Raw genomic sequence first — 24,799 nt, 5'->3', positions numbered from 1 at the left:
GTGTTTTTTACCACTGTGCTATCACTGCTTGTTTCATTTAGCAATTTTTCGAAGTAATTACTCCATACTTCAAGGATATCTTTTTCTCCCGTTTTCATGTCACCTTTATCATCTCTAACTCCTTTCACAGCACTCTTTCCTCCATTTCTAAGCTTCTTCAACAACCTCGAGAATATTTTGCCACCTTCTTGATATTTATTTTGTATGTTCTTGCCAAAGTCTTCCCATGACTTTTGTTTAGCCAGTTTTACCAGTATTTAGCTTTCTTACATTTCTCTCTGTATTCTCTGAGAGCACAAGCTGACTTATTTGCCAGGCACTTTTGATATGCTTTCTTCTTTTTCTTGAGTGCCTCTTTGACTTCCTGTGTCCACCATGGAGTTCTGATTTTTCTATCCTTGCAGACAACCTAACCACGTGCCTCTCTGGCTGAATCAATGAGAGTTTTCTTCAAGTCTTGCCACTGAATCTCCAAGGTTTGGTTCCTGTTCTCAAACTCTTTCATTTTTTCTTCAACAATCTTTGTGTATTTTAGTCTACAGTTCACATCTGAGAGCTGCTCAACTTTTATTCGCTTTAAAACTTTCTTACATGTTATTCTTTTCAATATGAAATTCAGTTTTATCCTGCTCAAGACTAAATAGTGATCGCTTCCAATTTCAAATCCTCTGTACACGCTGGTGTCCTGCACCAGGGAGAAAACATCACTATCAACAATAACATAGTCAATGAGAATTTTCTTATTCCTGCCTCTTCTCTCCATCTGAATTCATGCACATTTTTATGTTGGAACATGGTGGTAGTAATAACTAGTCCATGTCCTGAGCAGAAATCCAACAAGTATTTGCCATTATTATTAGCTTTGCTCTTTTCTCCAAATTTTCCCAAAATATTTTTGTGTGTCTGACAATCATTTCCTACTCTGCTATTTAGATCCCCAACAAGGACAAACTTTTTCTTTTTCATTGTTTCAGTTGCTTTCTCTAAAGCCTGAAAAAATTCCTCCACTTCTACCTTGGTAGAACCTTCTGTGAGACCATAGGCAGAAATAAGTCTCATTGTCCAGTTCCCCATTCTGATATTTGCCCAACTCACTCTACTTTACACTGCCTGCCATTCAAGAAGATGAGCCTTGTATTTTGTGTTGAATACTATGGCTACTCCTTCTTTTCCTTGATTGTCATTGCCTGATTATAACATTTTGTATTTATTGCTCACAAAGATCTCACCAGTTTTTGTCTTTTTTGTTTCTGTCACCTCTATTATGTCGATCTGGTACTTATCTAATTCCTCAGCTAGCTCCATTTCTTTGCCATTCAGGCTTCTTATGTTGATAGTACCGATATTTAACTCTGGTGATGTTGAGTTGGGGTGTGCTTTCAGATTTGTTCCAGTAGCTGACTTTTTGCTGTTCACCCTGGTTCTCTGGCAAAAACAAGGGGGGGGGGGCCTTGTTTAACCGGGTGACACCCCAGTTGGCATGAAATTTTGTCATGTTGTACCATCATTTTGTATATTGGTTTAAGCCAATAAGAATACAATTTGGTCGGCTAAATCCCAAATTGCCAGCCCATCCTGGTTTGTTCAGTATCAGGTAGATACCCAACAGGGTGCACCATGGGAAGTTGAGCATTGTACATTATCAGGTCAGAAGACCTGGTCGGTTCTCCGCATTCCTTTAAAGGCTACATAGAGGTCTCCTCTTAGTTATACAGCTTTGACCCTTAAGCACCCCCTAATAATAATAATAATAATAATAATAAAAATTGCAATAAGGTGATGGCTTCATTGGATAAAGAAGATGGTTACACAGTAGCATGCTTAGATTTTAAAATAACTTTTGATAGATTACTGCATTATAAGTTGATAGTCAAACTAGAGTGGATGGGGTTCGGTATTAGACTCTGTTAGGTATCAGCAAGTATGGACGGGGGGGGGGGGGGGGGGAGGGGGAGCAATATCCTGGAAGAGGAAAGTCACCAGTGGTGTGCCTCAGGGGTCTGTTTTAGGGCCATTACTGTTATATTAATGATATTGATGAGGATTTGGATGCATATATTCAGTTGTTTCCAGATGATGATGCACAGTTGGGATAAACTATGAAGAGTAGAGCAGATGTTGTGTATTTACAAGAAGACTTGAATAGATTGAGTGAATTAGTATGAGAGTGAGGATGCCAGTTCAACATTGCAAAATGGAAGGTTTTAATTTTGCGGAAACAAAGATGTGATGTAGAATTTATGCTTGATGGGGATATATTGTTGGAGGTGAGGAAATAAGAGATCTCGGGGTGATGATGGATAAGGATCTAAAATTTAGAGGACACATTGTCAAAAATGTGAGGACAATGTGTCCTCTAAATTTTAGATCCTTATCCACCATCTGGGAATTTTGGGAATGATGCGGAGGACACTGACTTGTAGAAGTAAGGAAATTCTTGTTCCATTTTATAAGGCTCTGATTAGGCCACACATTGACTACTGTGCACATATTTGGTCACCTGGTGCTCAAAAGGATAAAGAGATGTTGGAAACAGTTTAGAGGTGACTGACTAAGGTAGTTTCTGATCTCTGGAATGTTGAATATGAGGAATGGTTGAGAAGATCAATTTACAGAATCTAGTGTTAATAGGAAGAGGGATGATATGATAGAGATGTACATGTTGGTAAGGGGTTGTTATAGGATCAATGTTGAAGAAGTTTTCATAAAATGGTAGGACATCATCCCTGGAAGCTGTATAAGGAAGGTGTGAACAAAGGAGTGAGATGCAGGTTTGTGAATGATTTGAATGCCTTGCCTGAGAGTGTGGTATCTGCAGATGATATGAATGTGTTTAATGTATGGTATGATGAGCTCTGTGTTTGACAAAAGGCCCTCCTATATGAGTCTTTGATTCTGTGGTGTCTTAGGATAATCATAATAATATAGTATAATATATATATAAAGTATATTATATTGCTCCAAAATCATGAGATTTCTTGCTTTTTTTTTATATTTGAAAGGGAAGATGGTAGTGCATGTTATCTCACTCGAAAGGAAAGAATAGCAAGTACATATGTATAGTGTATATACATAAGTATAAATAATAATAATGCGAAATGTGAGGAGAAGAAATAATGCCTTAACTGTTTGTTTGAATGCGAACTTCGGAATATCAACATGTTAGCAGGAAAAAGTCAGAAAAATACAAAACACTATAAATAATGTACAGTTAGGAAAGAAATGAAAGCACATGTAAAATAACATTCAGAGAATTGATGACTGTTGGTTAAGAATGAATTAAAAATAATTGCACATTGCATACTTAAAAAAATATACCCTCTCTCTCTCTCTCGGATCTCCTCATGTCTGAGGACTTGTGACCTTCGTGATGATGCTTCGCCATTTCTTTCTCTCCTTGTCTCTCTTATGCTCATTCTAGTTTAAGTTCAGTGATTCTTGATATTTGGTCAATCCACCTGTTGGGGGTTTCCTCTTTTTCTTTTCCCACATGGTTTACCTTAGATGATTACTTTTTCTAGGCAGTTGCCTTCCCTTCTACATATGTGTCCAAAATATTTCAGTATTCTCTTTTCGATTATGTTTATCAGTCTTGTGTGGATATTCAGTTCTAGAATACTTTTGTTTGTTCTCTTTTCTGTCCAAGACACTCTTAACAATCTTCTCCAACACCAGAGCTCAAACGCCCCAATTCTTCTTCTTCTGTCATCTTTTATCATTGTCCAAGATTTGGAAGCTTAGAGAAAGATTGAAAAAACTAAGATTTCTACAAGATTAGTTTTTGTCTTTTTGGAGATGTGCCTGTCTTTCCAGATCTTGGTTAAATCAGTCATTGCTTTTTTAGCTAGTGCTATTCTTCTTCTTATCTCTTTTTTACATCCATCTTTTTTTGTTATCATCACTCCAAGGTAGTTGAAATGGTCGACAATTTCAATTTCTTCTACATCTATCTCTTCTGCGTTGTTTAAAATCATTATTTTCATTTTACTCTGATTTATTCTTAAACTGTGGCTTAGGCTTTCCCATTCTAATTGATTGAGAAAGGATTTTAATTCCTGTTTGCTTGTTGCTATTATTATTATTATTATTATTTTGGGCAACACCAATTAGTTGACAGACTCATCGAGGGAGGCCCTAACATCATGTCAAGAACAACTATTCGACATTCACACAGTATCTATCATACCTCGCCCTGAACTCATTCACGGTCATAGCACCCACAACAGACTCTGGCAGCTTATTCCACTCATTCACCACTCTCCAAGTAAAAACCTAGCTCTGACACCCCTGCTAACCACATTCTTGCCCAGCTTCCATGTATGGTCCCTAGTCCTCCCACCACCAGTGCTATTTTCAAAAATATCTCCTGGATTAATCCTATAGAAACCCTTCAGTAATTTGAATGTCTCAATCATATCATCCCTTTTCTGCCTATCAACCAATTTTTGCAACCCACAAATGGGTTGCAAAAATTGCATCTAGATGGGGTCTTCTCAAGGCTCGATATAGAGGAACAATAACTTGTTTGTCTCTGCTTGTTAAAGTATTTTTCAGCAACCAAGTGATTTGATGAGCTGATTTAGCCACTTTTGCAATGTGCCCCCTAAACTTCAACTCCCTATCCACCAACACTCCCAAATCCCTGGCCTCATCAATCTCCTGGAGTACGGTTCCACCAATGTGATATACTGCTGCTAATCTTTTCATTCCAAAATGCATAACCTTACACTTTGCCACATTAAATTGACATCCATTTCCCCTAGTTCAGTCCTCCAAACTATCCAAATCATCCCGCAAAATTTTGACATCCTGTGCACTCACAATTGCTCTACCCAACTTTGCATCATCAGCAAACAAGTGAACACTTCCTCTCAGATCCTTTCCTATATCGTTAATGAACAAATTGAAAAGTAGTGGTCCAAGAATAAAACCCTGCAGCACACCACTAGTCACAAGCCATCTTTTGGAGACTCCACTCCCAAATAAACCACTCTCTGGTATCTCTCCATCAACCAGCCTCCTATCCATCTCACCAACCCTATATCCATCCCCATCTGCTCCAGTTTACTGATTAGAGTTCCATGTGGTATCCTGTCAAAGGCCTTGGTAAGGTCCAGTAGAATCACTGTAAACCCATTACCCTTATCCAGTTCAGCCATCACTGTGTTATAAAATGTGAGCAAGTTACTGAGGCATGATCTACCCTTCACAAAACCATGTTGTCCCCCACACAATATCCCATTTTCATCTATCCAATCCTGTATTCTTCTCTTGACTAATTTCTCTAAGACCTTGACAATGATTCCCGATATGCTGATCGGTTGGTAATTTACAACAGCAGTCTTGGAACCTCCTTTATGCAGTGGAACTATTTTCCCCCTCTTTCCACCCCCTCGGGACTAACCCAAACATTATCACTGTCATCTGCATATCGTAGATTAGTGATTGTTCGGCCACCTAATTTAATGCTTTCATTCCACTGTTCTAGAGATCTTTTCATTATAGTTTTCTGTAAAGGTTGAATAGTATTGGTGAGAGTATACATCCTTGTCTTGATCCTTTTTCAAATTGGAATGTATGGGACAGTGAGTTTTCAGTTCTTACTGTTGCTTGATTTCCTTGATATAAGTTCTTTATGAGGGTTATTAGATGGTTTGGTATTCCTGATTCTTGCATGATATCCCATAAGATATCCCCTCTCATGCATTCAAAGGCCTTGGAGTAATCTGTAAAACATATATAAAGGCTTAAGTTGAATTCCCTTGCTTTTTCAATTATTTGTCTGATGTTAGATATATAATCTCTAGTCCCTCGACCATTTCTAAATCCTGCTTGTTCTTCTGAGATCTGATAGTCTATAAAACTTTGTAATCTCTCCTTAATAATGTGTAGTAAAATCTTGCTGGTATGTGAGATAAGGGCAATGGTGCGTGTTTTCACAGTTGTTGTGATTGCCTTTTTTGTAGATTGGGATAATGGTAGAATTGGTCCAGTCATTCGGCCATCTTCCATTCTTCTAGATTTTGTTGCATAAATCCAGTGTCCAGTTGACTGCATTCTCTCCAAGGTTTAGAGTAATAAGAGATTCAGTTCTCTTATTACTTTCCATTTCCTCCATCCAATTTATATTGCTATAGTTAAAATGGTATTACTATTATTTCTGAGCCTACATGCAGTCCGAAGACTTATCACAGGAGATCACACTTGCAGACGGCCAGAATAAATATTGTTCCTCCCTCAAAGAAGACATTCAGCATTGAAGCGCATTAATCATTGCCCTGTGCAATAATTCCCCTGTATCTGTCTGATAGATTCCTCCCACCAACTTAAGTGTCTCAATCATATCACCTCTCTTTCTATTTACCAAGCTTTGCAGACTCCATTCATTTAATCTGACCTCATATTCCACCTTCCAGTCCTGAAACATTCTTAGTTATTTGCCTCTGCACTTTGTTCAGTGTTTCCTTATTATCCATATAACTAGCTGATTAGATCTGTGCACAGAAATCCAAATATAGTCTGATTAGCGCCTTATATAGTGGAACTGTCACCTCTTTCTCTGTCTTGTCAGAGTTCCTCTCATCATAGCAGCAGTTTTCTGGGTAACCTTTATAATTTTTGCAATGGGTCCCCTGACCTTCAGTTTCTTATCCATCCACCAAGATCCCCAGATCCCTTATCTCCTGAACCAAAGTTCCTCCAATACGATAAACCTCATTTTATCTTCTCTGACCAAATTTTCCATACCAAAGTGGTGCATAACTTTACACATGGCAGCATTCAAGTGACATTCCCATTCTTCATCTATTTCATAATGATTACTCATTTTGCACTTACTAAACTAATTTGTGTAAACATTTCCCTTTAAAATACTTGGCCTGTGCAACATCTTATTAGATTATTTAAGTTAAGGGATATTACATCCCATATTGTTTCATAGCCGAATAAGAAACTCAAAGAGTTTCATGCCGAATCTAGAAACTATATAAAGTTTGGCGAGTCCAAGCGTAAGCAAATACTTGGATAGTGCAACACATAACCCATTTGGTAGTGCAACACTGAGGCAACTCATAGCAAGGGTGGACCAAGCTCCGATCACTGTTCTTGGTATTTACTCATAATGTGAAACCCAGCTCCTAGGAGCTGTATTACTGTTCTACATTATGAGAGAAGGTCACTACCCAGACCAGTTTCAACCTTTATTGAGGTCTCATCAGTGAGTAGGTAGAATGGGAGTTCACGTCTTTCATCATCGGCCTTTGGAGTATAAAGATTGCTGAGGGTCAGCAGGTAGTAATAGGGGAAGTTAAAGAAAGGTAGAGTAGGATAGTAGGAGGTAAAAAGAGGCCTCAGTCAACCTGTTTAGCTGTGTAATCCAGAGGTTGTGGCTAAAAGGTCTGTAAAACATAATCTCCTTACACCTGTTCTAAAAAAAAAACTTAAAATTTACACTTCACTTTATACGAAAAAGATAACTTTAGGTTACATTAATCCAAGTGTCTGGAGACGTCATCTCGTAACCCCTAAAAAAAAGAAAAACGTTTGTTAAAATTTGGAACTTAGATTATTCTTAAACTATGCCTTACAACTGAAAAAGAAAAAAAAAGGAAGAAAAAACTGCGATAGCGGGATCTGTATTGAGGTGGACTTTATCAACCAGAGAGCCGAGAGTTGGGGGAAGAACCCGGCCCGAGTGATGCAGCCCACAAGGAGCTGCACCGCCTCGACGTAAGCCTTCGCAGCCTGGGTTATCGGGTCTACCCCCTCCTTAGTGAACTAGAGAAACCAACAAGTTGTACAATAGAATTAAGTATTTAGTTGGTCCTGAAAGGAGGACAAGTTTTTAGTTTGCCCTTAACTCTTTTTTTGTTGTATTTTTCTGTAAGATTTGAGAAGCTACTGTTTTTTCCCGGCCATTTATTATTTGGTGAAGAGCTTTATACAGACTCCTTTCCGTTTCTTCGTTTAATTCAGGGATTTCTTTTAGCTGTGCTGGGTTTAGTTCACTTAATCTTTCTATATAGAGGTCTCCCCATTTGAAGCTTATGGTCTCAGGACCTGTGAGGAGGAGTATAGGTGCTCCTATTTTGTCTATTGCCCTTTGGAGGATTATCTCAGAGTCTTCTGGGATTAAACGCATTAGAACCCTTTGGGCGTCCACGGCGGGGATGGATTCTTCCTCCGATTCCTCGGCTGAGGTAATATTGCCTTTTCTTGATTCCTCAGTCTCTTCTTGCTTTTCTATTCTGATCTCCCTTTCTTCCTCTTCCTCAGAGTCAGATACTTCTTCTGGGCATCTGTTATCTGGTTTTGTTCTCTTCGTTTCTCCTTCTTCAGGGCTGATTGGTCTTTTTTCTGTGTTGTTGCTGGCTTCCATTTCTTCTACTTCTGTGGTCTCTTCCGTCTCGATGCGAGTTTTCCTTGCGTTACGTTTCTTTTTTTTCTTTATTTTCCATTCTGAGTTTTTCGTAGTGGCGGCTTGATTTCCTGTTGTTACTGTCATGATAGCTGTGGGTTGAATGACTGGAGAGTCTTCCTGCTCCGTTGTTTTAGGCTTCTCTACTGTTTTGCCTATAACTAGAATGTCGTCCTTTTTTTCGGGTTCAGGTTTATTTACTGGAGTGGTTGCTGGGGTTGGCGATATAGCACCTCCTATTCGTTCTGCTTGTGTCCTGTTGGGACAAACGTCTACCTTGTGAGTTGTATTTCCACATTTCAGGCAAGGTGCCTCACACTGGGCTAGGGCATGTCCTGCCGCCATGCAGTTCCTACATTTGTTCTTGGGGCAGTCGGCACCTAGGTGTTCGAGGGATCCGCACCGAAAACATTGCTTTCTTACACCAGGGTAGTTGACTACTACCCTGGCAGAGCCTAGAAATACAAAGTTGGAGACCTCGGCCTTCATCTCCATAAGGAAGGTCACCTCACCAGTCTTCTAGTCGGGGTAGTCAGCATCGTTGGTGATTTTGATGTCCCGTACGTCTCCCCATTTTGAGAAAACCTTTTTTATTATCTTACTCCCTTCCTCGAGACATTCTACAGGGAACCTTTCTATTCGTAGTGTCTTCAGTAGACTTCCTACTACAAAGGGATAGATCATTTTCCCCTTCACATTCTACACCTGCCATTAACTTATTCCTGGTTTCTATATCTTTCACAACTACCTGGTATCTACCTGCTCCATAAGGGGTAAAACCAAATATCTTTTGTTCCCCTACTATGTAGGCGAGAGCTCTTGCTAAAGTCCTCTTTGGTACGTTGATGCCTGCCTCTATACCGAGGGTCTTCACTCGCGGCAGAAATGAAGTCATTTGGAAGAGAGAAAAAGATCTCACTATGAATTAAGTCCTGGAAAAGTGGATAGACCTTTAAACCAGGGCCAAGCGTTCCCCGTTTGCAGAAATCTCCTGCTACACTACGTAGAGGCGGAAGGCTACAAGCAGACACAAGGCAAGAAGAAAGGACAAAAATAACTAAAAAAAGAATTTCTCACCAAGGCTGGAAGTAGGACTGGAATATGCAGCTCTCTTTCAGATTCACTGGATTGGGCACTCCTCGCAAACTGGATCGTGAACTGGAACTCATCAGTAGGTAGGTAGGTAGACCTAGTTAATAGGTAGACCTAGTTAATACCAAGTTTGTAGCGAACAGAACTTACATACCCTGCTATAAGAATTGCCAAGAAGGTATCCTAGTAAATTACTAATTATATGAAGAGCCAAAGGCTTCATTTCAGCGACGTGAAATTATTTAAGTTAAGGGATATTACATCCCACATTGTTTCATAGCCGAATAAGAAACTCAAAGAGTTTCGTGCCGAATAATTAGTAATCTTATTAGATATTCTATTCTGCCCAACTCTACCTTATATACCACAGGTGGCCAAACTTTTAGACATTGGGGGCTACTTACCTAGTGAAAATATCTCTGTGGGCAACTATAGATTCGAAGTTTATAAGGCAATAAATATACCAAAAAAAAGAAGAAAATTTATTGTTCATAACTTTATTAAAAAAATAATAACAATAAAAAATACAAAAAACTAAATAAAATTATACAAACAAAATTGAATATTTTAATTTAATTGGACGATACCTGACATTGCATAGATGCAGCTAAGCGATCATAATCTGGATCGTATGAACTTAAAGAAATTCGTAAACACGATTCCAGATGTTGATCCCTTAGCTGCGATCTATGCTTTGTCTTAATAGCATTCATACATGATAATGCTGATTCGCACAAATAAGTTGATCCAAAAAATGCGTTAAAATAAGCGGCGATTCTCCATATATTTGGATATTTACTTTTGTAGATCAACTTCCAAAAACTATTATTTGAAGCAATTGATTTGAGGTGGATATCACATTGCATATTTATAATTTCTTCTTCCAAATCTACTCTATTTGTGTCGAGAAATTAATTCAATTTTGAAGCAGTATTCTCAACATTAATATTTTCATTGAAGGGATATGATAAAAAAGTAGCGATATCATCGAGCTTACTGATTCCTACAAATCTTACCTCAAATTCGTTCATTAAAAGTCTTATGCTTTCATCGTGCTTATTAAAGGTGACATTTTGTATATCCCTTGACTGGTCGGCCAAATTTTTAAAATGTTTCAATTCACACCGCTTTAATTGTATTTCAAGCATGTTTAATTTTTCCTTGAATGATTTTAAGGAGCTTATCATATCAATGATTGTTTTATTTTTTCCTTGTAATTCTAAGTTTAGGTTATTTAGTTTTTCTGTAATGTCACAGAAAAAGGCGAAGTGAAGTAGCCATTCTTTATCATTTAATTCTCGATGTGAATCATCTCTGTTTTTCAAAAATGCATTTATTTGTGGAAGAAGTTCTCTGAATCTTGCTAAAAATGTCGCGTGGCTTAACCATCTTACGTCAGTATGTAACAATAATTCACTATGCTCACTCTCGCATTCTTTTAGCAAAGCCCGAAATTGACGATGCAGCAAGCTATTTGATCTTATTGAATTAACAATTTTGAAAGCAACATTCATAACATGATTGAATTTCAGTACTTTTGAACACAAGGCCTGCTGACGGATGATGCAATGATAGTCCACAAAACTTGGTATATCTTCATCGTTTTTACAAAGAGTGACGAAACTGATTTTATTACCTACCATTGCAGGTGCTCCATCTGTAGTTATTAACACTAACTTATGAATTCGAAAACTTGTACGTACAATGTAATTCTTAAATAACTCATAGATATCTTGACCTCTTGTTTGTCCTTGAATTGGAATAATGGTTAATAATTCTTCTGTGGCCGACATATTCTCAAAAACCATTCGAATAAAAATACATAATTGTGTAGTACCAGCATAATCAGTAGATTCGTCAAATTGTAGTGACAAAAAATTGCCCTTGTTTATGTTTTCATGCAGAATCTCTTCAAGGTTCCAACTGGTTTCTTCTGCTCTATGCATGATTGTGTTTCGTGATAATAACATATTGTTAATAGCAGTTATTATTTCTGATTTATTTTTAAAATTTTGAAATAATATTTCACCAGCTTTGATGAAGGCTTCCTTCCATAATTCTCCATCTTGAAATGGCTTATTATATTTACTTAAAGTTTCAGCAACTTTGAATGATGCAATTGTAGCAGCCTTTGCACCTGTATACTTGACAAAAATATTTTGTTGTGCTGTCAGTAGTGTCTTCATTTGATGTACCTTTGCTTTTCTTAAGGCAGTGCCCTGTGGATAATCTTATTCATAGTTTTCATGAACAGTTCGATAGTGTCTTTCAATGTTTGCTTTTTTCAGTAAAGCCACATTCGCGTTGCACATTATGCATACTCATTTGTCTTTCATCATAATAAAGAAAAAATCTTCTTCCCATTCTTTATGATAGTGATAAGTTTTTATTTTTTCACACTTGTTCTTGGCTCACTCATTGTTATCCTTATTTTTATTATTACTATTATTTTTTAACAATACTAATTGCATTCACTTGCTTAATTTAAAATAATACACACTAAAGATCGATAAATGGAAAACGATTTCATGGGATTACCCAGTACTAAAATACTGGATAATTGGGACACTTTGGCTGCAAGAGTCTTGTTCAAGAACAATACACAGACGGACTGTCAACTGCCAGTGTACACGTCATCAAACGTGTTACCATTGGGCGTGTTCAGAACCGTCAAGCGAACGTTTCTGGACGAAACGAATCACGTGACTGCTGTAAAGAAATGGCTTCATTGTTAATCGCTAAATTATAAACTTTACATTGGATTAGAAATAAATTTGTTTGACACGTTTGACAATTTTTTTATCAATTAATAATTTTGATTATCATTTATCTATTCATTTTCAATCTATTTATTCGTTTAATTTGCTACATTCGTTAAGAAACGAATAATTTGCTACATTTAGGTGCCTTGCGGTCGACGGCCATCCCTGTTATATACCATATATACACTCTCAAAGCCATCAATGTCAATTTCCCTCCTGATTCTCTAGTCTGAGAAGACAAACTCATCATTTACCAAGAATCCTATACCACTCAATTCCCTATTTTTCCTTCCTTCCTTTCTTCCTTCTTGCCAATGCTATATCCTTCAGCTTCTCTGCCTAGTAGGACATAATGTTTGTTAGTCAGTTTTGTTGATATTAGTAATCTTTGGACAGATTCTACCTTTGCACTGAGTCTATCAATACAAACTCATTTCTTGGACTGCTTATATTCGTGGCATTTGTACAGAGAAAAAAAAAGACACATTGTCAGTATTCCTATAAGTATTATTGTTTTTCCAAGACTCCCCTAGGTTCCACAATATACTACACATCCTACCATCACCCAAGCGACTATCCCCACATGAGACCACCCTGTCATTTTCCTTCACTTGCCACCTCTAGTTTTCCAACCATATCACTCCTACTTTCTCAGAGAACAATAACATGTCCAAATTTATGTATTCATCTATGTTCAAATTCAGTCCATGCATACATACAGCTCTTCTCTGTCATCAAATGCACTCCAGCCACATAATCCAGAGACCTTTCTTTCAAAACATTCTCGTCATCATGCCATGTCAAGGGAAAGGTAACAAGAGGTAACACAGTACTGTTCTAGTTCTACTGTTGTTTAATCTGTGTATTGATAATATTTGACATTCAGTCATTACAGATTACCACTACCACTACATAGCACCTCCAGGGATTCCAAAGACATCGAGGGAAGGCACCCACTCTACAACTCGCCATCTCCACCACTCCACTAACCACAACTACCTTCATCATCTACCACTGACCACCACCACTATTTTCACAGACAATCACAAACATCCATGCCTGGTGGGATCCGAACCCATCCCCCCGGCTGGAGAGCAGATATGCTAACTACTGGTCAGTGTTAGGATTATAAGTTCATAGGATTACTTGGCTACTGAAAAACACACTAACAAGCAGAGACAAGATAGTCGTTAATTCCTCCTTATAAGGCCTTTAGACATCCACATCTGGACAACTGTACGCAGCTTCGGTCACCCAGGCCTCCCAGGAATGAGGAAGCAGTAGACAGGATGCAGAGGCAAGTGATCACGATGGTGAGCAGTGTGTGTAGAAAGCTGTAGAATGTAGATTGATTTAGAGGTTGTGGATTGCAGAATTTGGATGGCAGGCGAAATATACAATACTTGGCTGCAAGAGGTCATCACTGGAGGCTGACGAGTCTGATTAGCAACAGTAATCAATGGTAGATGATACTAAATTGAGAAGAGCAGTTTCAGGAACCTCTGATGTGAGCTATTGCTACAAGGGAATTTGAACAGGTTGGTTATTTTTTCAGATGAGTGGGCACATCTGTTCATTGTTGATAAAGTTATGCATTTTGGCTACAGAAGATGGAATGAGATATGTTGTATTGGAGGAACTTCCTTCGGAGGTTGAGGAGGTGGGAGATCTGAGATTTTGTGGATAGCAGCTGAAGTTTAGGGACACATTGCAAAGGTGATAAAGGTTACCCAGAAAATTGTCACCACAATGAGATGGACACTGACAGTTAGAGATAAGGAAGTAATAGTCCCACTGTAAAGGTTATTACTTAGCCACATCTGGATTTCTGTGTACAGATCTGATCACTTGAATATATAAATTATTATTATTATTACGTGACACCTCCAAGGAGTCCAAAGACTTGTTGAAGAAGGGCACCTACAACTCTACAGCTCTCTGTCTCCCCCACTCAATCCACTAACTACAGTGATCCGCATCATCTACTGCCTGCCATCACCACTAGTATTTTTACAGACAATCACAAACATGGCAGGATTCAAATCTGCAGCCTTTTGGCTGGAGAGTGGGCTAACCAGGCCAGCATAATAATATGGCCATCATACATGATAAGGGAACATTAAGAGAGACTGTCTTAGGACTGAGGAATATTGAGTATGAGGACAAATTTAGGGAATGGGCTGTGCAGAGCTTGGCAGGTAAGAGAAGCAATGATATGATTGAGATATACAAGTGAGAGGAATCTATCAGTTGATATAGGAGCGAGATATTGCTTAGGGTAATAAGTGGTAGGAGATTGAACAATAATCCCTGTAAATTGTATAAGATATGAATAAGGAAGTGAAAAGGAGATTTTTCGCAGAGCAAGTATAGCGAATTAGTGGAATGTGTTACTAGAGTGGGTAGTGAATCTTCCAATGCTGAATATTTTCAAAGCAAGACATGATATATATTGTGGTCTATGATAGTATGGCCTCCTGCAACGAGTCTTCTGACTCCATGAAGTCTAGAAACAATATCACTAAATAAAAAAAATAAATATATGTGTGTGTGTAAATCCAGCATACCAGAGTCAGCAAAATTCATTTCACTTCAATCTGTGTATACTGGGAAAAAGAGATTAAAATGAAAGACAAACTTTTAATGTTCTTTTTTTTTAAAAAAACAAAACAAAACATGGAGGTTATAGTTCTTGAAGAAAATTGTTTTAGAAAGACTGTTTAAAGAACAAATATTGAAAGAGGAGAGTGAGAGGTTAGTTCAGCTTCATAATTTAATAGTTCCAGATTATTGGTATGAACTGTAATAAATTAATTTTACTAATTATGATTTTTGATTAAGGGCAGCTGTTACATTACTTTATGATATCAGCTACTGTCTGCCCACAGTTGAGAGAACTGTAGCTTTCAGAGTGCCAAGAAGAGTCAATTCATGTTGAAGGAGAGAAAGGAATAAGGGTTGTATGAATTCATCACCAACATGCAAAATCACTTGCTTTCCTAGGATTGTAGCTGGCAGAGCAAAATTACTAATTATGATTTTTGATTAAGGGCAGCTGTTACATTACTTAAGGGGTGCTTAAGGGTCAAAGCTGTATAACTGAGAGGAGACCTCCACATAGCCTTTAAAGGAATGCGGAGAACCGACCAGGGCTTCTGACCTAATGTCCAATCCTCACCTTCTCGTGGTGCACCCTGTTGGGTATCTACTTTGATACTGAACGAACGAGGATGGGCTGGCAATTTGGGATTTAGCCGACCAAATTGTATTCTTATTGGTTAAACCAAAATAAAAAATGATGGTACAACATGACAAAATTTCATGCCGGCTGGGGCGTCGCCCGGTTAAACAAGGCCCCCGTTGTTTTCGCCAGGGAACCAGGGCGAACAGCGAAAAGTCAGCTACTGGAACAAATCTGAAAACAAACCTCAACTCAACATCACCAGAGTTAAAGATCGGTACTATCAACGTAAGAAGCCTGAATGGCAAAGAAATGGAGCTAGCTGAGGAATTAGATAAGTACCAGATCGACATAATAGGGGTGACTGAAACAAAAAAGACCAAAACTGGTGAGATCTTTCTGAGCAATAAATACAAAATGTTATATTCAGGCAATGACAATCAAGGAAAAGAAGGAGTAGCCATAGTATTCAACACAAAATACGATTCTCATCTTCTTGAATGGCAGGCAGTGTCAAGTAGAGTGAGTTGGGCAAATATCAGAATGGGGAACTGGACAATGAGACTTATTTCTGCCTATGGTCCCACAGAAGGTTCTACTAAGGTAGAAGTGGAGGAATTTTTTGAGGCTTTAGAAAAAGCAACTGACACAATGAAAAAGGAAAAGTTGGTCCTTGTTGGGGATCTAAATAGCAGAGTAGGAAATGATTGTGAGACATACAAAAATATTTTGGGAAAATTTGGAGAAAAGAGCAAAGCTAATAATAATGGCAAATATCTGTTGGATTTCTGCTCAGGACATGGACTGGTTATTACTAATACCATGTTCCAACATAAAAATGTGCACAAATTCACATGGAGAGAAGAGGCTAGGAATAAGAAAAGTCTCATTGACTATGTTATTGTTGATAGTGATGTTTTCTCCCTGGTGCAGGACACCAGAGTGTACAGAGGATTTGAAATTGGAAGTGATCACTATTTAGTCTTGAGCAGGATAAAATTGAATTTCATATTGAAAAGAATAACATGTAAGAAAGTTTTAAAGCGAATAAAAGTTGAGCAGCTCTCAGATGTGAACTGTAGACTAAAATACAGAAAGATTATTGAAAAGAAAATGAAAGAGTTTGAGAACAGGAATCAAACCTTGGAGATTCAGTGGCAAACTCTGAAGAAAACATTGATTGATTCTGCCAGAGAGGCATGTGGTGAGGTTGTCTGTAAGGATAAAAAAAATCAGAACTCCCTGGTGGACACAGGAAGTTAAAGGGGCAGTGAAGGAAAAGAAGAAAGCATATCAAAAGTTCCTGGCAAATAAGTCAGCTTTTACTCTTAGAGAATACAGAGACAAATGTAAGAAAGCTAAACAGTGTGTAAAACTAGCTAAACAAAAGTCATGGGAGGACTTTGGCAAGAATATAGAAAATAAATATCAAGAAGGTGGCAAAATATTCTGGAGGTTGTTGAAGAAGCTTAGGAATGGAGGAAAGAGTGCTGTAAAAGGAATTAGAGATGATAAAGGTGACATGAAAATAGGAGAAAAAGATATCCTTGAAGTATGGAGTAATTACTTTGAAAAACTGCTAAATGAAACAAGCAGTGATGACAGCACAGTGATAAAAAACACTGACCAGGCATGCAGTCAGGATTACATATCCATACTTGAAGTAGAAAAAGCCATCAAAGGCTTGAAATGTGAAAAGGCAGCAGGAGTAGATGATATTCGACCAGAAATGCTGAAGTATGGTGGTATAAGAGTCTTACAGTGGGTGCACTTCATAGTTCAGAAAGCCTGGACAGAGGGACGAATTCCTGATGATTGGAGTAGAGCTCTCATAGTACCCATATATAAAAAGGGAAATAAAACTGAATGTGAGAATTACAGAGGTATTTCCCTACTGAGTTTTCCTGGCAAGATCTATGCAAGTATACTTGAGAAACGGTTAAGAAGAATTGTGGAAGAAAAGCTTGGTGAAGAACAAGCTGGATTCAGGCCAAATAGAGGCTGTCAGGATCAGATCTTCACTTTACGACAAATAGTCGAGAAAGCATGGGAATATAACAAAGATCTGTATTTAAGTTTTGTCGATTTGGAAAAGGCATATGACAAGGTGCCAAGAGAGAAGCTATTCAATACGCTGCAGTTATATGGTGTCAATGGGGCATTATATCAAGCAATACTTAGTATTTATTTGAGTTGTAAGTCAGCAGTTAGAATTGAAGGAAGTACAGGAAGGTGGTTTAATGTTAAATCTGGTGTGAGACAAGGATGTACATTATCCCCTCTGTTATTCATTATCTATATGGATCACATTATGAAGGAATGTGGTATTAAACCTGATATCAAAATTGGAGATGTTAATGTCAGCTCTTTGCTTTATGCGTATGATGTTATACTTCTAAATAAATCCGCTACAAGTCTGCAAGATTCTCTGACTAAATTGAATAGCTGTTGTAATAGATATGGTATGAAGGTCAGCAATAAAAAGACAAAGACAATGAAAATAGGCAGAATCATTGAAAATGTCAACTGTGTTGTGAATGGAAAGCCTGTGGAACAAGTAAAACATTTTAGCTACTTAGGCACAATTTTTACTGAAAATGGTAAATTAAATATAGAAATAGACAACAGAATCAGCAAAGCTGGTATGGTGGGAAATCAATTGAATAAATTCATATGGAATAAGAAAGAAATTAGTCGGAACACTAAATTAGCTGTATACAAGACAGTGTTCAAACCATTTTTAACTTATGGATCTGAGAGCTGGGTCAGAAGTAAAACACTTGACCAGAGACTGCAGATATGAGAGTCCTGAGAAAGATTAGAGGCATGAACAGATGGCATCAATGGCAATATCATATTAGAAATGAGGATATTAGGAAAGAACTTGACATTGCCAGCATCCAGGAATGCGTTAGCAGAGCTAATCTCAGGTGCTATGGTCACTTAAATAGAATGGGAGAGGAAAGATTAGCAAAACAAGTGTTCTCTGCCAGGTTGGCAGGAAAACGACCCAGAGGAAGACCAAGATATAGGTGGATTGATATGGTACAAAGTACCTTAGACGATAGAAATATAAGATCTGATAATGTTGGAGTCTTGACAAGTAACAGACTGATTTGGAGGAAAATTGTAGATAGGAAGTTAGTAATGATGTAATTTTTTCATGTAGTACTGTCATATCCTGTACACCCCTTGAGGGTACATGGCAGGAATTTGATGATGATGATGATGATGATGTTACATTACTTTATGATATCAGCTACTGTCTGCCCACAGTTGAGAGAACTGTAGCTGGCAGAGTGCCAAGAAGAGTCAATTCATGTTGAAGGAGAGAAAGGAATGAGGGATGTATGAATTCATCACCAACATGCAAAATCACTTGCTTTCTTCTCTGTTGCAATACAAACAAAATAGTTACCACTTTAAAAACTAGAATGTTCATAAAAGAAAAGCTAATTTTCCGATGTGTAATAATAAACAAAGTCATCCCACAAGACGGACTGATTGTCCTTTTATCAGAATGGATTTGCCTTCTTCTTTTTCTGGCATGCACAGAAGTGTTGAGAGTTCTCTCATCTGTGGTCAAACAGTACAGTTATCAAGATATTCTTCTCATAATTCAGGGATATAATTGATAGTCTCCTACATTTTATTATTAACAGCAGTGGAATGCATCTCATCTTTTTTTTTTAGTCTGTTATATTAAGTCATAAACTTTGGTGTACTTTGAGGCAAATGCATGATTAAGATCATCACCTAGTAAGGATTTTCATTTTTCTTTAATGAGAAATGAGAAAGCATGTCAGATGGTACGAGCCTATGCCATGTATTTGGCAGTTGTTTAGCTGACTGTGATTTGTGGTTATTGAAATTTACTATGGGGTTGTCTGAGTTATTAGTAATATTGTGATAGACAAAAATTTATATTGTTTTAATTATTATTACATTAACCTCCATGGAGTCAATAGACTCATCGTGTGAGGCCCACTCAACCTGTAACATGTCTATCATATTGAACTTTGAAATTATTTACACTCCCTGCATTTACAGTGAGTAAATGCAGGGAGCGTAAATAAAGAGAGTAAATTTACTCTGCAATACATTCCACTCACCAACAACTCTCCATGTAAAAAAACTCCTCATCCTAACCACATCGTACAGATTCCAGAGATGGCCTCTGGTTCTTCCCATCTTAATGTTCACTCTTTTTATAATTCCATTTGTATTAATCTTGCAGAATCCCTTAACAAACTTGGAGGTCTCTATAATCTCTTGAAGGTCCCTTAGACCCTCAATGAGTCTAAGGACTCCATGGAGTCACCCATAATAATAATAATAATAATAATATCACTTCTTTTCCTCCCATCCACCAAACTGTAATCCACATGCCTTCAACTTCTCTGCATAACCAACTCTGATTCTCGATATAACTTTGGTCATTCATCTTTGGACCCTCTCTAGTATTTCCAACATCAGAATGAAAACTAGGAAACCAAATTTGAGCACAATAGTCGATGTGTGGTTTGACCAATACCTTATATAGAGGCACTACCATCTCCCTATCTCTACATGTCAGTGTACTTTTTATCATAGCAGTAATACAATATGCAGTCTTTGCAACACTTGCAGTGTGCTCTTGGAACTTTATTCCACCGTCTACCATCAGCCCAAGATCTTGAATCTCATCCGCTTCCTGAAGCACATCTCCACAAATATAGTACAAAGCCTTATATTATTATTATTATTATTATGTGATACCTCAAGGTTGTCCAAAGACTCATTGAGGAGGGCACCTACTCTACCTCTCTGTCTTTACTATTCGATTCACCAACTACAGTGAACTGCAACTACCATCATCATCATCTGCACCGATGCCATCACCAACAGTATTTTCTGTTTTCACAGACAATCACAAACATCCATGCCCATGGTGGGATTCGAACCTGCAGCCTTTTGGCTAGAGAGTGGATACGCTAGCCACTTGGCCAATCAGGCTGGCAATATCTCTGCACTTAGTGTAACACCTTGCATTTATTAATATTAAAACTACAACCCACTCATCTGTCCAATCTAAAATTCTTTTCAAATCTTCCTGTAGAGAATAAACATCAGCAATATTCCTGATAATTCTACCTAACTTGCATCATCAGTAAACATTTGAAGATCTCCAGTCAATCCACATGAAATATCATTAATAGTAGGGTCCAAGAATAGAACTCTGAGGCATGCCCACTGGTCACCTTTCTTTTCTGAAACACTGCTCATTATACACAACTTGCTGTTGTCATTCAGAAAGCCAATCTTCAATCCATCTAAGTAATCTGATATCCAATCCCATCTTCTGCAACAATTATACATTAATCCTATACCCAAGCACAAACAAAGTTTGCATGCAAAGTATCTACACAACTAGGCTATTTGTGTATAAAGGTGATTAGCTTCATATTAGTATCCTGTAATGCAAATCACACTTCCTTTTGGACATAGATGCATTATGAGAAGGGTCACTGCCCAGACTGGTTTCTACCCTTATTTATGTCTCCCCATTGGAAGCTAGATCCAGGAAGATATGGATGTTAACTGCTAACTGTTCTGTCAAAATTGATTGATTGGATCTGTGGTCCTTTATCCCTTTGTCCGATTTGCAAGAAAATTATTTCTGGATTAAGGAATATTATTGAGCACTTGGCTTGCCCGTTGTGAGCTATTTGACTACCAGTGGATTTTTTCTTTTCTTTCTTATTAAAAAAAAAACAAAAACTACTTTTTTTTTTTTTTAAACATTACGAACATATGAACTACTTGTTCGGTATGTGTTTTTTGGGATGTCTGTCCTGAGATATTTGTCTTAGTGTTCTGTTAGGTGATAGACGGTAACAGGTTTGGAATATTATTGAGCCTTTGGCTCACCCATTTTGGGCTCATTGTTGTGGGTTTTAAAAAACTTACCTGTTCAGTATGGTTTTGAGACATTTCTGTTTTGCTCACTGTAGTCTACCACTTGGCAGATTAGTGGGTTAGATTGGACAGCAGCATTTTCAAAAAATTTGTAGTCTTTTTGCATAGGAAAGTTTTGATCTCAGGGATATCAGCTTCTCAGCAAAGCTGTATATTTCTTATGAACCATAGTGCATTAAATGCTACTTGTAAACATTTCTTTTGACTTGTCTGTAGTTTGATAATATTTGAATCTGCTGTGTGACTCTATGCAGGTGAGTCATACATCAGAACTGGCCTGTCATAGCAGCAGTTTAAATTCTGTTCTATGATGATTCAGTAAAGGATATAGCTGCCTCGTTGCCCTATTTACTTTTGAGCAGACATGATCGATATGAGTTGTAAAGCGAAGCCTTTTATCTGGTTGTACCCCTAAGTATTTGACTACTGGTTGCCATGGAATGGGGGTGCCAAACATGAACTTCACCTTCTGGCAAACTTGCCTTGTGAGGAGCACTGCATTGCGTTTATACTAACATCAATTTGCATTTTTTTGAATCATTGTTCTAATATTGAGATTGCATTTTGCAGTTTTCGGTTGTCAGTCCAGGCTGCAAGAAGTGGACCACTGTTGCAGTATCATCTGTGTATAGGGCAATTGTGATGGCAAACTGTGCATGGATGTTAGCCACATAGATACCAAAGAGTAGAGGTGATAGCAGGGAGCTCTGAGGGATACTTGCAATGATGCATTACAGTCTAAGTCCCTGTAGCTTCATTCAGATTTCACAATAGCTAAGGGACGATTTGGTAAGTTTGACCAGTAATAGTGTGGGTTTGGCCTACAAATGTTTGAAAAGAAGCCCATTTTGCCATATTTTCTTGAATGCTTTGGCAATGTTCAGGAAGATTGCCCCTGTGTCTTGTTTCCAGTTGAACCCTATGCTGATGTTTTGACAGTTCTGAGAACTTGTTGTTCTGTGGAATGGGTCTCCCAGAATCCAAATTACTTGTCGGTTATGAGATTAAATTCTTTAGTGACTTTCTGCAGTCTTATTAATATTATCCTCACAACTATTTTTTCCTAGGCAGGAAAGCAGGCCGATTGAGTGATAGTTTTGGGGAAGGTGTGCTGCTTTTCTTGGTTTTGAGCTTGAGATTACATCTACTTTCTATCATGTACAGAAGTAGTGTTATCTTAATATTGCATTAATAATAGCAACAATCTGCATTATGGCTTTTTTGTGACAGGCATTTGATGATTTTGTTAGAAATCTCATCTTGGCCTGGTACTACTTTTCTATAGGTTGGGTGATGATTTCATGTTCCTCAGTAGGTGATGTCAGTTGGATGGGGTTATGTACTCTGTGCGTTTTAATGGACAATACCCAGGTTTGTATTTTAGATTGTATTTCTAGATTGTCATGCATGGCAAACTAGACCATGTTCACCGTGGATTGGTGAGTGAGGTTTACATCCTGTGCGTAGAGCTTTGGTCATTTACCAAAGCATCTGGTCATCTCTGTTTAAGGACTGAAGTTTTGTCTCCCACTGTTGATTTTGATAGTTTTTAAGTGCATGTCGACCTTTCTTTGTTACCCTATTTGGGTGCTAGTCAGTGCCTAGAATTGTTTGTTTCACGAATCAGATTTTTAATCTCACCCAAAAGTTGGTTGGAGTTTGTGCATGGAACATATGCAGTAGCAGATAACATATGCGGTAGCAAATGACAACTGTTATTGCAGTTGTTATTTGCTTTTCTAATCTCAAAATTGAGTTCATCTTTTTCCTTTGAGTCATTGGCATGAACTGGGCCAACAGATTCATATAGTTTTGCCTAGTTGACAGTTCGGGCCTGGTCTGAACTGTCACAATATGACACAATCATCAAAATCAGCACTGAGGTTGCCCATCACACAGTTTGGTATTGATATGCGATATTTTGTATTATCATTTTGTCAAGGAAATTAGGAAGTCCTGTCATTTGTAGTGCATGGGTTCTGGAGGTCCTTTGATCATTGTCTTCTTGGCAGCAGCAAAGTAATTCAGAATTCCACTGTTTCAATTTCTTGTTCTGCTGTTCCAAGCTGTGTACTTAGCATTCAAGTTTCCTGCTACTAGCATTGCTTCATTTGTGTCTCCAGAGTTTCAATCAACTTTGCTTCCAGTAACTGTTTGTTTGGAGAGTTATATACAGAGTATAATTTCAAGGGACCTGCATTATAGCATGTCGCAAATTCTTGTAGTTCGTGCATTTTGTTGCTTAGACCATTGGCATTCCAGAACACAATCTATAAAGAGTTTGGCCTTCTTCATTTGTTAACCATTGACTAGTACAGCGAAGATTATTTGTGTATGTCTTGCAAACTTCTTTGTGAAGTCCTGGCTGGGGTTTGCTTTTCTGGGCTTGATTAATATTTCACCCAGAGTGGCTGCTACAACTCTAGCTCTGCTGAATTTGGTTGGGCATTGGGGATTAGTTGGTGGTTTGGTTTTTGCTGCAGGTTTTGAAGCCACCACCTCTGTGTATGAGGTATGTGCTTGGGTGGTTTGTTGTGCTGTTGTGGGGTTATCAGCATTTGCTGTGGATGTCTGTGCAGTTGTTGATGGGAATTTTAGGTTTTCTTTTGTTGATTTTTAGGTGGCCAAGTATTGCTTGCATCCTCTATAATTGGCAGGATGTGGTATGCTGCAGCTGTCACATTTAGCTAGCTCAGTTTTTAATATTTTGCATGAAGCTGTTGCATTTCTCCATTTAATGCAGAGGAAATTGGCCTTGCAGCAACATTGTGAATAGCCAAATTTTTGACAACAATGGTGGCAATGTTCAGATGATTCCTTCTGTTGTAATGGTTCTGGTTTTATACCAGGTCACAAACTGTTTTTACGTCACAGATTTCTCTTTTGTAGGAGACTCACTACAAACAGCGACCCTACTTAAGTGAGAAAAGCTGCAGAAAAAGAAGAAGATTTCTCTGTACTGTTTGCTGATTTCCAATAGGAAGGCATTGATCATTTATCTGCTAGAAGCATGTGCTAACTTTTATAGGGTTTAGTCTGTGGTTTTGGAGGTCTTGTGACTTCATTGGTGGTGAACAATTCTCTGATATCATGCAGCATTGAAGATTTTTCCAGATTTTAAGCGAATATGTAGTATTGGATGTTTTTGTCATCTAAAAGTTTAGTGAATGTGCACAGTAGTCTGGATGTATTCGGATCCCCTCATCTTTGTAAATTTATTTTATGAAAGCGGAACACAGGGCCATGGCTAATTCTGTCCATTGCACTTTGGTTCGCAAGATAACAGGAGGAACTCTTTCATTAAGTTGGTTTGTTTTTGCCTCCATTGAGATTGCAGTTTTGTTTGATGTTGGTTCCTTGCCTCGTTTATTTTTCTTCTTTCACAGAGCC

At 38.0% G+C, this 24,799-nt stretch overlaps 2 protein-coding genes across 2 annotated transcripts in view; one reads left to right on the top strand and one right to left on the bottom strand.

The window, feature by feature from the left end:
* Positions 1-7,487: 7,487 nt before the first annotated feature.
* Positions 7,488-11,694, bottom strand: LOC150103060 (general transcription factor II-I repeat domain-containing protein 2A-like). The gene is made up of 2 exons (XM_090398073.1): positions 10,903-11,694; positions 7,488-7,523 (listed from the first exon to the last, which is right to left on the bottom strand). The coding sequence occupies exons 1-2, from the start codon at positions 11,692-11,694 to the stop codon at positions 7,488-7,490; spliced, it is 828 nt and encodes a 275-aa protein (XP_090254199.1).
* A 2,751-nt stretch (positions 11,695-14,445) lies between these two features.
* The window catches only part of LOC150103059 (uncharacterized), a 107,381-nt gene continuing 97,027 nt past the window's right edge, over positions 14,446-24,799 (top strand). The window contains exon 1 of the mRNA XM_090398072.1: positions 14,446-14,468. Within this exon, the coding sequence (XP_090254198.1) occupies positions 14,446-14,468 (23 nt within the window). The remainder of the gene's footprint in view (positions 14,469-24,799) is intronic.

This window comes from Typopeltis vanoorti, chromosome 9 (assembly GCF_054136105.1).
Source record: "Typopeltis vanoorti isolate ZY-2024b chromosome 9, IOZ_Tvanoo_1.0, whole genome shotgun sequence".
Taxonomy (NCBI): Eukaryota; Metazoa; Arthropoda; class Arachnida; order Uropygi; family Thelyphonidae; genus Typopeltis; species Typopeltis vanoorti.
This window is presented reverse-complemented; position numbering and strand designations above follow the sequence as displayed.